This window comes from Budorcas taxicolor, chromosome 2, assembly GCF_023091745.1.
Source record: "Budorcas taxicolor isolate Tak-1 chromosome 2, Takin1.1, whole genome shotgun sequence".
NCBI classification, from domain to species: domain Eukaryota; kingdom Metazoa; phylum Chordata; class Mammalia; order Artiodactyla; family Bovidae; genus Budorcas; species Budorcas taxicolor.
Genome location: NC_068911.1, coordinates 48640489 through 48657209, shown reverse-complemented (window position 1 = coordinate 48657209; position 16721 = coordinate 48640489). Strand labels below are relative to the sequence as shown.

The window sequence follows — 16721 nt, the reverse complement described above, 5'->3', positions numbered from 1 at the left end:
ACATTTTATACTGAATGATTTATATAGATTAATATCTGCTGTGTGATGTCTCTGGGCCTTTGTCTCCTCAGATACAAGAGACTAGAGGGATTAGAGCTGCCTGGGGTAGTTGTGGTGAAAGTGGCACAAGCGGTAGAGATGTACCCGCGCCTTTAGCTCTCCAGGCCCTTTTCCTTGCTGTCTGTCCTGCATTTATTTTAGGGAAATTTTTTGGAAAGGGGAGTAATACAGAATGTAGATGTTTCCTACTTGAGTTCTCACTTGGTGTTATAACTGTTATCTTGATGAACACTGTTACGTGATTCGTTTTTCTGTAGAATTTTTTTCATTACTGAGTAAAGATATTGACATAATTAACAATCATAGGACCCATTGCCATACTTACTAAATGTTAGTTTAATCATTTCATGTTTTCTTGGAAGAAAAGATGTTTCAGTCAAAGCCCTCTTTATATCTCTTCCTAGTTCCACCCCTCTCCTCCCTGCAGGTAATTCATCTTTTGAAGTGGGCATGTATCCCTCCTGTCACTTATTTGATCATTTTCTTCCCTGTCATATGTTTTTAAAATTTTGAAAAATGCCATATCTCAGTATCCTTCATCAAATTTTTAAAAAATGAGTTACTCAACAAGTTTTTCAAGACTTATATGCTTGATACATAAAGATCTAGTTTATCATGTCATGTTTTACATTTTTCTTATTTTTTAAAAATATCTTTTATAAATTAGCAATGTGGAATTTAAGACATACAAGAGTGTGTATTGAAAAAACTCTTCACTGAGCTGTCCAGTTTTTCTTCCTAGAAGCAATAGGCTTTATCAGTTCATTGTATATCCTTCCAGAAATACTCTTTATATGCATGAACAAAGTATTATACACATACTTTCCCACCCTGCTCTTTTGTACAAATATTATGTACCATTTAATCCATTCATTTTTTATGAATATTTTAGTCAGTTCAGTCACTCAGTTGTGTCTGACTCTTTGTGACCCCATGAATTGTAGCACGCCAGGCCTCCCTGTCCATCACCAACTCCCAGAGTTTACCCAAACTGTTGTCCATCGAGTCGGTGATGCCATCCAGCCATTCCATCCTCTGTTGTCCCTTTCTCCTCCTGCCCCCAATCCCTCCCAGCATCAGAGTCTTTGCCAATGAGTCAACTCTTCACATGAGGTGGCCAAGTATTGGAGTTTCAGCTTTAGCATCAGTCCTTCCAGAGAACACCCAGGACTGATATCCTTCAGTATGGACTGGTTGGATCTCCTTGCAGTCCAAGACACTCTCAGGAGTCTTCTCCAACACCATAGTTCAAAAGCACCAATTCTTCGGTGCTCAGTTTTCTTCACAGTCCAACTCGCACATCCATACATGACCACTGGAAAAACCATAGCCTTGACTAGACAGACCGTTGTTGGCAAAGTAATGTCTCTGCTTTTGAATATGCTATCTAGGTTGGTCATAACTTTCCTTCCAACGAGTAAGCATCTTTTAATTTCATGGCTGCAGTCACCATCTGCAGTGATTTTGGAGCCCCCAAAAATAAAGTCTGACACTGTTTCCCCATCTATTTCCCATGAAGTGATGGGACCAGATGCCATGATCTTCGTTTTCTGAATGTTGAGCTTTAAGCCAACTTTTTCACTCTCCTCTTTCACTTTCATCAAGAGGCTTTTTAGTTCCTCTTCACTTTCTGCCATAAGGGTGGTGTCATCTGCATATCTGAGGTTATTGATATTTCTCCTGACAATCTTGATTCCAGCTTGTGCTTCTTCCAGCCTAGCGTTTCTCATGATGTACTCTGCATAAAAGTTAAATAAGCAGGGTGACAATATACAGCCTTGACGTACTCCTTTTCCTATTTGGAACCTGTCTGTTGTTCCATGTCCAGTTCTAACTGTTGCTTCCTGACCTGCATACAGATTTCTCAAGAGGCAGGTCAGGTGGTATGGTATTCCCATCTCTCTCAGAATTTTCCACGGTTTATTGTGATCCACACAGTCAAAGGCTTTGGCATAGTCAATAAAGCAGAAATAGAGGTTTTTCTGGAACTCTCTTGCTTTTTCCATGATCCAGAGGATGTTGGCAATTTGATCTCTGGTTCCTCTGCCTTTTCTAAAACCAGCTTGAACATCAGGAAGTTCACAGTTCATGTATTGCGGAAGCCTGGAGAATTTTGAGCATTACTTTACTAGCGTGTGAGATGAGTGCAATTGTGTGGTAGTTTGAGCATTCTTTTGCATTGCCTTTCTTTGGGATTGGAATGAAAACTGACCTTTTCCAGTCCTGTGGCCACTGCTGAGTTAATTTTTTACTGTTTTGAGCAGTATTGTTATGGCCCTTTTGTACCTCTCTCTTTGTACATTTGAGAATTTAATATTTGGGATAGATCCCTAGAGCTGCAGTACTTAGTGGTAGGATAGTAGCAAAAGTTTCATCTTTGAAGTGAAGTGAGGTGAAAGTTGTTCAGTCATGTCCCACTTCTTGTGACCCCATGGACTCTCTCCAAGCCAAAATACCAGAGTGGGTAGCCTTGTGGGGTAGATACCTGGAGCTGCAGTACTTTGTGGTAGGATGGTAACAAAAGTTTCATCTTTAGTAGGTCATTTTCTCCAATGTGACTGTTCCAGACTTCAGAATTGGATGAAAATGCCCATTGTTCTATATTTTTGCCTATTCTTGGATATTGACAATATGAATGAAATTACATTGTGCTTAGTTTATATTTCTTGGATTACTAGTGAAGCTGTGTATCTTTCCTTCTGTTAATTGCCCATTTAAAGTTCCTCTATAAATTCCTTATTCATATTTTTGACTCATTTCTATTTCTTGTATGTTCCTTGACTTTTTAAACTGATATGTTAGATTTCTGTAGATATTCTTGACACTAGTCCTTTATTGATTTTGTAAGTTGCAAATACCTCCTTATATTCTGTGGCTTGTGTTTTAGTCACTTTAAATAAAATTATTTATTGGTTTATTTTTGGCTGTGCTGAGTCTTCCTTGCTTCATCTGGTCTTTCTATCGAGACCAGGGGCTACTTCCTAGTGGCCGTGTGTGGGCGTCTCCTTGCAGTGGCTTCTCTTGTTGCAGGGCACAGGCGGTGGGCTTGTGGGCTTCAGCAGTGTGGCACATAGGCTTAGTTGGCTCACAGCGTGTGGGGTCTTCCTGGACCAGAGATCGAACCTGTGCTGTCTGCATTGGGGACATTACCACTGGCCCAGAGGGAAGTACTGGTCACTCATTTTTCTACTTGATCTGTTTTTGAAAATGGTCTTTTCCTATGTGATTATTCTTGAAATAAAGTCTTAGTGTTATTTTTGCAAATTTCACTGGTGGTAACTAAAGTATATACACCATGTTGTGTTCTTTGTTTTGTAGTGGATCAACAACCTGGAGGTTGATAGCAGATACAATTCATGGCCTTCTAGTCTACAAGAATTGCTTCGCCCCACCTTTCCTGGAGTCATCCGGCAGATCAGGAGGAACCTGCACAACATGGTAAGTGGGGCTCCTTGTGGCTGGGCCATGGTCTCTGTTTCTCCCTTGCCTTCTTCCTTTTCTCTCACATCTAGAGTTCACTTCTCTCCTTTACTAGTTGCTTCTCTGCCTCGCTCCCGCCCCCCACTACCACCACTAAACATGTTCTTTTTCTAGCTCTGTGTTCAAACTGAAAGGGTTTGGAAATGTATCCGTAGGGCTATGAAATGTCCGTGTGTAAGGGATGCTTCTCATCTTTAACCTGAGGGTTTAGATTGTGTCGAGTTGTAAGGTAGTTTTCCTTTTTCACTCAGAAGATAAATTATATACCGTTTTTCTTGAGTAGCTTAGTCCCTAAAATTTGATAGTTCAGTTTATTCTCTTAAATAAATCTTTGCCAGCTCCTACTTTTTATCCTTATTCCACTGCTTTAGAGAGATAGAGGTTCTTAGTTGGCCTCTTTCCCTGTCCCATGTCTTTCTCTTCCCTTATGTAGCTCCTGAAGAGGCGGGGCAGGTGAGGGCCAAGGCTGGCTTCCTGAGAACTCTTCAGGGAAATGATCTTCTGCACTTCCGTCACTCTTTCGAAACCCCCTCTTTTCCTTTCCTAGTCAAATTTGTCTTTTTTTTTCTTGGCATATGAAATAATTTATTAAATGAGAACTTTATTTGATTCAATGTGATGGCTATTATTTTTTAAAGCACATCATGAGAGCTTAATACATGATACCTATTATTGTGGTCTAAAAATTGGGTTCTGTCCTTTGAAATGAATATCCAAGAAGCTAATCTCTGTTTTCTAAAGTGGAAGAATTAATAAAATATGTATTGTTAAGTAGTGAAGGATAGGAGTAAGGTATCTGGATGTAGTTTTCATGTTAGCATAAGATCATGAGAAAATCGTTTAGTCTTTGAGTACCATGTTCTTTGAATACAGAAGGAGGGTAACTACTATTTGTATAATTTCTTTTTTATAAGGTTCAAAAGCAGCTGGAGGAAAACAGCCAACCCAATAAAAAGACTTAAGGCATTTTTCCTGACCCAGTGACATTTGACTAAATGTGATTTCATGTTTTCCTTTCCCTCTTCCTATAGGTTTTCATAGTTGATCCTGCTCACGAGAGCACTGCAGAGTTGATGAACACAGCTGAGATGTTCCTCAGTAATCATATACCACTAAGGTAACATCATTGTTGATTTGATAATATAACATTTAGTTGAGGTTTTGTTTGTCATTCTTAAATGCAAATCTGGTACTACTGAACTTTAGGATAATTAATTGTGGGGATCATTAATAACAGTTTTATCTTTAGCTCAGTATGAAGCCAGTGTATTTTGGGGTAGAGAATTTGATTCTTAATGAATAGAATCTTATTGTCATTGAGTTATTAGTAAATAGCCCATGTAAAAATAGCGTGTGATCTCAGTTTATTTTCCAGTGGAAGGGAATTTTCCTACATAAGTGTCCACATCACAAAGCCTACCTCCACTTTTGGCAGAGATAAGAAGTATTGCCAAGAACTTTTGTTAGACTCAGAGCTAAATGTATACACAGCTTTTTATCGATGCAAACAGACACATTTATTTCACTAAATAGTTTTTACCAAATCTACCAACAGAGTATTTAAATGGCTGAGTTTCCACTGTGCCTTTTAAGAACAGTGTTTTAAGGTTTTACATATAAAGGTTAAAGTATTTTCACTCACATTCTAAATAATATCTGATAATTTTATGAGTTGATAAAATTTGAATTCTTAGAAAACATGAAAATAAAGAAGAAAAGAGCTCTTTAGTTAACAAATGTTATTGTGTGTTCCATACTTAGCACTGAGCTAAGTACTGTGAGTGGTATATAAGGCACATTTCTCCCCTCTTGGAAAAGTACAGCACCTACTTCCTATAAGATACTTGGTTAAGTGCTGAGTGATATCCTTACTAGTTATAAGTTCTTTGGAATTTCAGGGAAACAAAAGACTATAGACGAATATTTGGGAAGGACAAAGGTTTCATGGCAAAGTTGGATTTAAGTAGACTTTGAAGAAAAAGGTGGGTTTTCATTGCTGGAAAAGCAGAGGTTTTGCGTTCGATGAAATTTTTAATATAAACATGAATACTACCTGGCTCAGTGGCGGATTACAGCCAGAGCTATGTTTGATTAAAAGGGAGATATAAGAGTAGTCATGTATGGATGTGAAGTTGGACTGTAAAGAAAGCTGAGCACCAAAGAATTGATGCTTTTAAACTGTGGTGTTGGAGAAGACTCTTGAGAGTACCTTGGACAGCAAGGAGATCCAACCAGTCCATCCTAAAGGAGATCAATCCTGAATATTCATTGGAAGGACTGATGCTGAAGCTGAAACTCCAATACTTTGGCCACCTGATCTGAAGAATTGACACATTAAAGGCCCTGATGCTAGGAAAGATTGAAGGTGGGAGGAAAAGGGGACATCAGAGGATGAGATGTTTGGATAGGATCACTGACTCAATGGATATGAGTTTGAGTAAACTCCGGGAGTTGGTGATGGACAGGGAAGCCTGGTGTGCTGCAGTCATGAGGTTGCACAGTTGGACACGGCTGAGTGACTGAATTCACTGAAAAGAAGAAAAAGAAGTTGGCTCATGGCACACAGTAGGCACTAGTTAAAAATTTACTGAATTGGATTGAGAGACAGGAACAAGGAATGTGGTCTTCGGATTGCAAGGGTAGATAAGAAGAAGGCACTGGCCTCATAGGCATGTTGTGAACAATTAGGGGAAAGGCAGACCAGCAGTTGTTTTCCTGTGTTGCGTTGATGTGGTGGCTGGGTTGTTGGCAGTTCAATGAGGAGAGGAGAGAACGAATCTGAGAGGCTTCTTGCTGGTCCTTGATGAGGGACCGGGCCTGGAAGAACCCAAAGTCTGAATTTTGGAACTTAGTTAACAACGATTCTGATGCCCTTTTTAGAAACTGAATACCTGGGAAAGGGAAGTATTGATACTTTGTGAGGATATAATTAGGTTCTCTCCCTTATTTTTATTTTCATAAAAATAATATTTAGATCATTCCTGCCTGGAGCTTACTCGTGATTTCTGTCATAAAAGAGATTTAAAAAAAAACAGACAATTTTTAATCTAAAAACAAACCCTCTCAACCACCTTATCTTTGGATACACAAATTTTCCACATACATTCTGAGAGCATGATTGAAATATGTTTATATTTTCTTCTATTTAAGCTGTACTTTAAAAAAATGAATAGACTTTGTATTTTTTAGAGCAGTGTTGATTAACGAACTGATAATGCTGCATTCTTATTAATGAAAGTCCATAGTTTACATCCGGGTTCACTGTTTGTGTTGTACATGTTGAGAATTTTGACAAATGTATAATGACATTTTCCGCCATTATTTTGCAGCAATATCATAGATTAGTTTCACTGCCCTAAAAATCTCTTGTGTGTCACCTATTCGTTCCTCCCTACCTCTCTCCTAGCCCCTGCCCGCAAATGACCTTGTTACTATCTCTGTAGTTTTGTCTTTTCCTGAATCATAATGTATATAACATTTTCAGATTAGCTTGTTTCACTCAGCAGTACAGTTTGCTTTTAAGTTTTCTCCATGCCTTTTTGTGACTTGAGACCTCACTTCTTTTTTATCACTGAGTAATATTCCATTATGTGGATGTCTTATAGTTTTTCAATCCATTTGCATGGTAACAACATCTTTGTTGTTTCCAGGTTAGGGCAGTTAGGAGTAAAACTGCTACAAGAATTTGTGTGCAGGTTTTTGTGTGGATATAAGCTTTCATTGCATTTGAGTTAAATACTGAGTGTGATTGCTTTATCTTACGGTAAAAGTGTGTTTAGTGTTTTGAGAAACTGCCACATTATGTTTGAAGTGGTTGTATCATTTCACATTCTCACCAGCAACAAACGAGTGTTCCTATTGCTCCACATCCTTTCCAGACAGAGTTTTCTGTTTTGGGTTGTACCCTTTCTCCTAGGTGTGTGGTGGTATTTCATTATGGTTTTAATGTGAAATTCCCTAATGACAGTGATTTTGAGCATCCTTTTTTAAAAAAAAAAACAATTCTTAAAAAAAATTTTTTTTAAATTAATTTATTTTTGCCCACACTGGGTCTTTGTTGCTGCACCCTGTCTTTCTTTGGTTGTGGCGAGTGGGGGCTGCTTTCTGGTTGTGGTGTGTGGGTTTCTCAGGGCGGTGGGCTGTCTTGCTGTGGAACATTGGCTCATGGGCTCAGTAGCTGTGGTGCAGGGGGTTAGTTGTCCTGTGGCACATGGGATCTTCCCTGACCAGGGATCAAACCTGTGTCCGCTGCATTGACAGGTGAATTCTTAACCACTGGGCCACCACAGAAGTCCTTGAATGTCTTGTAATATGCTTTTTTGCTGACTGTATGTCTTGTTTGGTGAGATGCTTGTTCAGATCTTTAGCCCAGTTTAACTTTTTAAAAATTATTAGTTTTAAGAGCTCTTAGCATCTTCTGCATATCAGCCCTTTATCAGATATGTGTTCTGCACGGATTTTCAGCGAGTCTGTGGCTTGTCCTCAGTCTCTTAGCAGTTTCTTTGGCAGAACAGAAATTTTTAATTTAAATGGAGTCTAGCATACCCAGTTCTTTTTGTTGTGGGTCATGCTTTTGGGGTTAGACCTAAGAAGTTATTGCCAAACCCAGGATCACCTCATTTTATCCTGTGTTATTTTCTGTGAGTTTTACAACTTTTTGTGTTTTACGTTTATGTCTGTGATCCATTTTAGTTAAAGACTGGCCGTTCTTCATTGCTTTTGCTCTGAGATGGAGTCTAGTGGCCTACCTATTGCCAGTGCAAATTTTTTTGGCCAGTCTGTAAATGTGTGATGGTGTATCTTTGTGGTTTGTTCCTTTAAGTTTTAAAATGTAATTAACTTTGGATATAGCTTTTTACCTAAGGACAGTAGTAAAAATTTTAATGGTTTCCATTTGCCTATGATGCTCATATCGCTGGGGTGAAATCTCAAAATCCACCACACCCATGTATGTTTTCACATTCTGAGAATTTTCACTTCTCTTAATTTTGATTTAAAAACAGAACGAAATCTCCATCTAAAACTATAGCAATATCTTACATGTCAGTAATGTCTCATTTCATGATCTTGAAACAACTTGCTTCAATAGTTATAGTCTAAGCCACCTTTGGGAACTTGCTTTTTTTATTCTTAAGTGATGAATAGCTTTGCCAACCACGTTAGAGAATGACGTGAACTGTGTTTTGTAAGACGATGCCTTTCCTTTTTTTTGACGGGTTGCATTCTTTGAGATGTTTCATTTGCTTCTTTTTGCTCACCCCTTTCTCCCCCCAGACTTGGTTTAATCTTTGTGGTTAATGACTCTGAAGACGTTGATGGGCTGCAAGATGCTGGAGTGGCTATTCTGAGAGCGTATAACTATGTTGCGCAAGAAGTGGACAATTATCACGCCTTCCAGATTCTGACACATGTATGTTTCTGTTCAAAATGGTGAATAATTTCTAAAAATCTAACTTACTCTCAGAAACAGTATGTGGTAAGGGGATTCTATATTTCTGGAAAGAGAACAAGGTAAAGTGTTCACAAACTTTCTGCATTTTATATGTTAGGAGTTGCCTTTATTGATACACTAATGTTAATAATAGATTGTTGAGATTTCAGCTAAGATTCCTTAGATACTAATTCCTTAGATACTAAATACATTAATATATCTTAGTCTTCGGCCTTTTGACAATTTGAAATCACAGGTTAACGCCTTTTGGTAACTGTGATGTTCTCTACTTGTTTAAAAAACTTTACTCTTTTTCAAGACCATCATGATATTTTCATTAGGGATCCATTTAATATTCAAGTCATAAAATTCTTATTATCTGTTTTCTCTATTTTTAACTGGAAACTCTGAAGTGTTCTGAATTATATATGTGTATTTTGAGATACTTGCTCAAGTTCAAACAGAGAACTGTCCTTGTTTTTTTTTCTTCTATTTTTGAGTATTAAAAGTTTATAAGTAGTAGTTGTTTTGTTTACAAATTAGTGTTAATTATTTAAAAGCTACTTTAAAGCAGTTGATTTTCACCACTTCTGTTTTACCTGTAATCCTGGTGGCAGCCTGCTGTTTATTATGCTTGTTTTGTTTATTGTTTAGAGATTCAGTCAGAGGCTTTTTTTTTTAAATTAATTGAGTGTTCCTTTACTTATTTGGCCAGCCTTTATTAAAGATGCACCCTTTACAAAGAAGTGCAAGCTTTCCTCCATCCTCCAACACCTCACGATCTATTGGGGGACGCCTCCACAGAGGTGATGTGGTTCTGTGTAGCACCACTGGCTACAGCAGCATGAGGACCTCACTCCACGCGGAGTGAGGGTGTTCTTGTGGAGTGTAAAGTTGTCTCAGCTCTGCGTAGGTGAACAGACAGGAGTCAGTGAACAGTGACTGCAGGTCAGAGGTGGTGACTCCAGGTTGTTAGTGTGACTTGAACAGAATATCGTAAGCGCAGAGTGGAGCAGGGAACCTGGTCACTGAGCCCACTGGGCTGCGTAACAGGTATCCAGGTCTAGAGTTAAACCCCAGTCCAACTGAAAAACCGCACTGTGATGCGTATATGGAGGTGGATCTGGTGAAGGGTGGAGAAAGAGGCACGAGTCCTAGTTGATGAGCTGATGCTGTGACCTCTGTAAGAAGTAAGGGAGGACCCATGATTAGCAGTAGGCTGTGGAGAATGAAGTAGGTTCATGTGAAGTTACTGAGGATAAGGGGTTTAAAGTCTGCTTTTTAATGTTTTTTCCCCTAAGGATAGTGAGTTTTCTTTTTAGTCACAAAAGGAAAAAAATTATGTTTGTTATTAAAATTTTTTAAAAACAGTATTGAAGTGTCAGTTAAAAATCTCTTCTCCCCTCTCCTTAATTCTACTCCCTAAAGGCAGCCACTGTTAAAAAGCTTGCCTAGTATATCCTTCCTATGCTTAACTGTGTATGCACAGACACAGTTTTGTTGTTTGTTTTGTGTCTGCCTTTTACAAACAGGGATTATGCCATACATATTTTGAAACTCTTTTCCCCTTAAACATCATGGACATGAATGCTTATTTCAAGGATTACTTATAAGTATTCAGATTAAAAAAAAATGAACAGATTGTTGTGTTTTGGACCTTTAATGTGTGAGAATGAACTGATTGAGTTATTTTACGAATATATAGTTTCTAACATAAGAAGGCATAAGGAAGTAATGCAGAAAAGGGAGAATTGCTAATATGGCCCATTTGCCCTTTAAGAGAAATAGCTATTTTTTTCTTTTTCCTCTGCATTCTGAAATCTTTTGTAATAAGTACTCTGAAATTTTGGATTTGAAAGTGTAGTTGGTTACTTGGTTTTTCTTTCTTTAGATGTATAACAAAGTAAGGACTGGAGAAAGAGTGAAAGTTGAACATGTGGTCACTGTCCTGGAGAAGAAATATCCGTATGTGGAAGTGAATAGCATTTTGGGAATTGACTCTGCATATGATCAGAATCGAAAGGTAAACATTCTCTGGTGTTTCTCATCTGACTGCAACACTATGCTTTCCTTACCTCCCCTTATAATTGAAAATGAAAGTCACTCAGTCTGTCTGACTCTTTGTGACCCCATGGACTATAGTATACAGTCCATGGAATTTTCCAGGCCAGAATACTGGAGTGGGTAGCCTTTCCCTTCTCCAGGGTGTCTTCCCAACCCAGGGATCGAACCCAGGTCTCCTGCATTGCAGGTGGATTCTTTACCAGCTGAGCCACCAGGGAAGCCCAAGAATACTGGAGTGGGTAGCCTATCCCTTCTCCAGCGGATCTTCCTGACCCAGGAATCGAACCAGGATCTCCTGCATTGCAGGCGGATTGTTTACCAATTGAGCTATTAGGATTTCTATTAATATAGGTGGTGGTGGTGGTGGTGAAATATTTAGATACTTAGCATTTAAAAAATTTAGAAACCAGATCACTTTTTTATCTTTGCAAATATAGTTTATGTTTCAATTTTGTAAAGGTATCTTTAGCTGGTCTATTAGCTATTAAATTGAAAAATAATTTATCTTTATTATGCAGTGGTAGTACTTATGTGATGTATGTTCCAGATAAAAGCTGTTGGAAGTATATGATGTATGCTTGTTAGGGTATGATGTATATAGCCTAATGTGTGTCGTGTATTTAATTGTTTAGACTAAAGGTGGAAATGTAGTAAGAAATGTAATAAACAGAATGGCCAAGTCTGATAATAAAGATGTAGGGAAATATTTTAAAATCTTTGTTTAAAGATAATAATGAGACAAGTAAATACAGTGAAGGACCTTTATTGCAAATAGTAACATGATGGTTAGTTTATTGAAAATAAGTGTTAAGGCAAGGAATCAAAATACATTTCTGAAACAATTTAAAACAGTAAGAGTATATTTATTTACCAACTTTTTTCATTTCTTTGAATGAAAGACAAGACCTTTGATTCATCTGCTTGGAGATCTGAGCTATCATTTCATTAGAAACCATACTGATAATGAATGCATTTTTTATAATTGGTTTTTTGTCTGAGTACAGAATCCTAGATTCTATAATTTCCATCTCAAGTCTTATGCACACCGAATTCAGTACCAGTTGTTTTTAGCCTTTTGCTTTTTTGTTTTTCTCATCATTCAGTTTATTTTCATTTCCTCCCTTCCTCTCATTTAATTTAACTTAATATAATTTTATTAAGGTAACATTGCAGAGTTGACTCATTGGAGAAGACTCTGATGCTGGGAGGGATTGGGGGCAGGAGGAGAAGGGGACGACCGAGGATGAGATGGCTGGATGGCATCACGGACTCGATGGACGTGAGTCTGAGTGAACTCCGGGAGTTGGTGATGGACAGGGAGGCCTGGCGTGCTGCAATTCATGGGGTCGCAAAGAGTCGGACACGACTGAGCGACTGAACTGAACTGAACTGAACATTGATTTATAACATTATAAGTTTCTTGTGTACAACATTTTATTTCTACTTCTGTATCCTCTACAACTTGCTCACCAAAAATTTAGTTTCTACCCATCCCTATACAGTTAGTTGATCCTATTTACTCATTTCTTCCTCTCCAGTGTCCACTACTTTGTTACATGTTTGTTTTTGTTTGGTTTGTTCATTTATTTTGTTTTGCTTGTTAATTAGATTTTTATATTTCACATATAAGTGAAATCTGTGGTATTTGTCCTTTTCCATCTGGCTTTATTTCACTTAGCTTATTAACTTCAAGGTCCATCCATGTTGTCACAGATGGCAAGATTTCATCTTCTTTTTATGGTTGAGTAGCAGACTGAGTGACTTCACTTTTACTTTTCACTTTCACGCATTGGAGAAGGAAATGGCAACCCGCTCCAGTGTTCTTGCCTGGAGAATCCCGGGGACGTGGGAGCCTGGTGGCCACCGTCTATGGGGTCGCACAGAATCGGACACGACTGAAGCGACTTAGCAGCAGTACAGCAGCAGCAGTAGCAGTCTGTAGTATGTGTGTGTATATCTCATATCTTTATCCATTCATCTATTGATGGACATTTGGGTTGTTTCTGTGTCTTGGCTGTTGTAAACAGCATCATGATGAACATAGAAGTGCATATATTGTTTTACATTAGTATTTTCATTTTCTCTGGATAAATTATCAGAAGTAGAATTATTGAATCTTATGGTAGTTCTATTCTTAACTTTTCTGAGGAATCTCCATACTGTTTTTCATAGTGGCTGCACCAATTTACATTCCGACAGTGCAAGAGGATTCCTTTACTCCACATCAGTTCAGTTCAGTTCAGTTGCTCAGTCGTGACTGACTCTTTGCCACCCTATGGACTGTAGCACGCCAGGCATCCCTGTCTATCACCAACTCCTGGAGTTTACCCAGACTCATCTCCATTGAGTCAGTGATGCCATCCAACCATCTCACATACTTAGCATTTTTTGTTGTCTGTCTTTTTTACAGCAGTCATTTTGGCAAGTGTGAGGTGATAGCTCACTGTGGTTTTGATTTGTATTCCGTGATGATTAGTGATATTGAACATCTTTTCATGTGCCTGTTGGCCATCTGTATGTCTTTGGAGAAATGTCTATTTAGGTCTCTGCTCATTTTTTAATCAGGTTGTTTTTGTTGGTGGTGGTGGTGTTTTGAGTTGTTTGAGATCTTTACATATATTTGTATATTAATCTCTTATTGGATATTATTTGCAAATATCTCTCATTTTGTAGGTTGTTTTTTCATTTTAGTGGTTTTTTTTTTTTGCTGTGCAGAAGCTTTTTTCATTTTATATAATTCCATTTGTCTATTTTTACTTCTGTTTTCCTTGCCTCAGTAGGCATATCTAGAAAAATATTGCTAAGACCAATGTTAATGAGCATATTGCCTTTCTTTTTTCTTGGAGCTTTGTGGTTTCAGGTTTTACATTAAAGTTTTTGATTCATTTGAGTTAATTTTTGTATATGGTGTGAGACAGTGGTCTAGTTTCTTTCTTTCTTTTTTTTTTTTGCATGTGGCTGTCCATTTTTCCCAACACCATTTGTTGAAGAAACTATCATTGCTCCATTGTATGTTCTTTGCCCCTTTGTCATAAATTGTCCCTATATATTTGGTTTTGTTTTCGGGCTGTTATTTCTTGTTCCATTGATCTATGTATCTGTTTTCCTGCCAGTGCCGTGCTATTTGGATTACTATGGCTTTGCAATATAATTGGAAGTCAGGAAGTATGACACCTCCAGCTTTGATGTTTTTCTCAGGATTGTTTTGGCTATTTGGCGTCTTTTATATTTCTGTATAAATTCAGAATTTTTGTTCTATTTCTATGAAAAATGTTCTTGAGATTTCAGTAGGGACTGGATTGCATCTGTAATATAAATTGCCTTGGGTAATACGAATGTTTTAACAGTGTGAATTTTTCCAGTCTGTGAGCATGAAATATTTTTCCATTTATTTGTGTCTTCAGTTTTTTCAACAGTCTTCCAGTTTTCAGTGTGTTACAGGTCTTTCACCCACCTGGTTAAATTTTTTCCTAGGTGTCATATTGCTTTTGTTGTGATTATAAATGTTAATTTCTCTTTGTGCTTAACATATAGAAATGCAACATATTTTATGTTGATTTTGTATCTTATAGTTTTACTGAATTCGTTTATTATTTCTAATAAATTTTTAGTGTAATCTTTACAGTTGTTTTACACATAAAATCATGTCATTTGCAAATAGTAATGGTTATTGGGCTGGCCAGGGTGTTCCTTTGGTTTTTAAGTAAAAATAAAAACCACGTTTTCATTTTCACCTAGAACTTTATTGAACAGCATACTCACCATTTTGTTCCACTACCTTCAGCCATTTTCGAGGCAACTTCATAATTCCATCTTCCCAAAACTTTTTATTGTTTTGAGCAAAGAACTGTTCCAGGTGGCTTTTATAGCCTTTCAGGAAGTGGAAACTTTTTTCATTAAGAGAATTTTGTAAAGACTGAAATAAATGGAAATCTGAAGGTGCGATGTCTGGAGAATCCAGCAGATGAACCAGAACTTCCCAGTCAAACTGTAATAGTTTTTGCCTGGTCATTAAAGAAACTTGTGGCCTTGCATTATCCTAGTGGAAGATTATGCATTTTCTCTTGACTAATTTTGGATGCTTTTTGTTGAGTGCTACTTTCAGTTGGTCTAATTGAAAATAGTACTTGTTGGAATTAATCGTTTGGTTTGATGGAACGAGCTCATAATACAGGACTCCCTTCTCATCCCACCGTATATACAGTATCACCTTTTCTGGATGAAGACTGGCCTTTGGTGTGGTTGGTGGTGGTTCCATGATCTGTTCCATTCCACATTATTGTACAATATCCATTTTTCATCACCTGTCACAATTTGTTTTAAAAGCAGAATGTTTTCATTACAAGTAGAGAATCACATACAGAAATATAGTCAAGAAGGTCTTATTCACTTGTGTGGAACCCAAACATCAAAGCAATTAATGTAACCAAGCTGGTGCAAAATGACTTCCAATGCTTGATTTGGGTATTTTTAGTATGTCTTTTATTTCCCTTTCTCAATTCATGTCTTGATTTGATTGCTGTCAGCTTCAACTGGTCTACCAACTGTGGAGAATTGTCTGGTGAGAAATCTCCAGCACAAAATTTTGCAAACCACTTTTGACAGTCATAGCACATTCCACGTTCTCCATATGCTGCGTAAATCTTCTTTTGAGCTTCAGTTGTGTTTTTACCTTTCTGAATAAAGCATAATTATGTCAGAAAGGTTGCTTTTTCCCTCCCATCTTCAGTATTAAAGTGGCCATGCAAAAACTCACCAATATTAATAAGTTTTTTAAAAAAATCCTTGCTGATGGGACAGCTGTCACAATATGATCTATTAAAATTGTTTCAAAGAAAGTGAAGACAACTGTACACTACTATAGCTACCTCTGCTCTCTTCTGGTTTCCACTTGAATAGTGTATCTTTTTTATCCTTTCTTTCACTTTTGAGTCTTTTTGTGTTCTTAAAGCAGCAGTGAATTGTAGGCTTATATAGTTGGGTCTTATTTTTTAATCTATCCAGCCATTGTATACCTTTTGATTGGAGAATTTAATACTGTAACAGAGTGATTATAGATAGGTAAGGGACATATAATAACCATTTCATTAGTTATTTGAGGCTGATTTGTATTTCCTGTTTTTTCTTCCTCTCTTGCTGCCTCCCTTTGTGAACTGATGGTTTTCCATAATGGTGTGCTTTGGTTACTTTCTCTTTATCATTTGTGGACCTACTGTAGATTTTTGTTTTGTGGTTACTATGAGTCTTACAGAAAATATTTTGTAGATATTAACAGTCTGTTTTATGTTGATGCTTTAACTTTGATCACTTATAAAAACTACTCTTTTATTCCCTCCTTTTTATTTTGGACATCACAATCTAATTCTATATTGTATGTGCTGTGCTGTGCTTAGTTGTTCAGTCATATTTGACTCTTTGCGACTCCGTGGACTGTAGCCCGCCAGGCTCCTCTGTCCATGGGGGTTCTCCAGGCAAGAATACTGGAGTGGGTTGTCCTGCCCTCCTCCAGGGGATCTTTCCAACCCAGGGATCGAACCCAGGTCTGCTTCATTGCAGGCAGATTCTTTACTGTATATATTTAACAGCAAATTATTATAGCCTTAGTTACTTGTAAAACTCTTGTGTGTGTGTGTGTGTGTGTGTTTTTTTGCTTTTCATTAGCATATTCTTTATATTGAAAAACAGA

The 16721-nt window shown here is 37.6% G+C and overlaps 1 protein-coding gene across 1 annotated transcript in view; it reads left to right on the top strand.

Annotated features, from left to right (window-relative positions):
- The window catches only part of UGGT1 (UDP-glucose glycoprotein glucosyltransferase 1), a 109630-nt gene that overhangs the window by 30670 nt on the left and 62239 nt on the right, over nucleotides 1–16721 (top strand). Inside the window, exons 14-17 of the mRNA XM_052657570.1 lie at nucleotides 3379–3498; nucleotides 4572–4657; nucleotides 8815–8950; nucleotides 10863–10994. Coding sequence (XP_052513530.1) covers nucleotides 3379–3498; nucleotides 4572–4657; nucleotides 8815–8950; nucleotides 10863–10994 — 474 coding nt within the window. The remainder of the gene's footprint in view (nucleotides 1–3378; nucleotides 3499–4571; nucleotides 4658–8814; nucleotides 8951–10862; nucleotides 10995–16721) is intronic.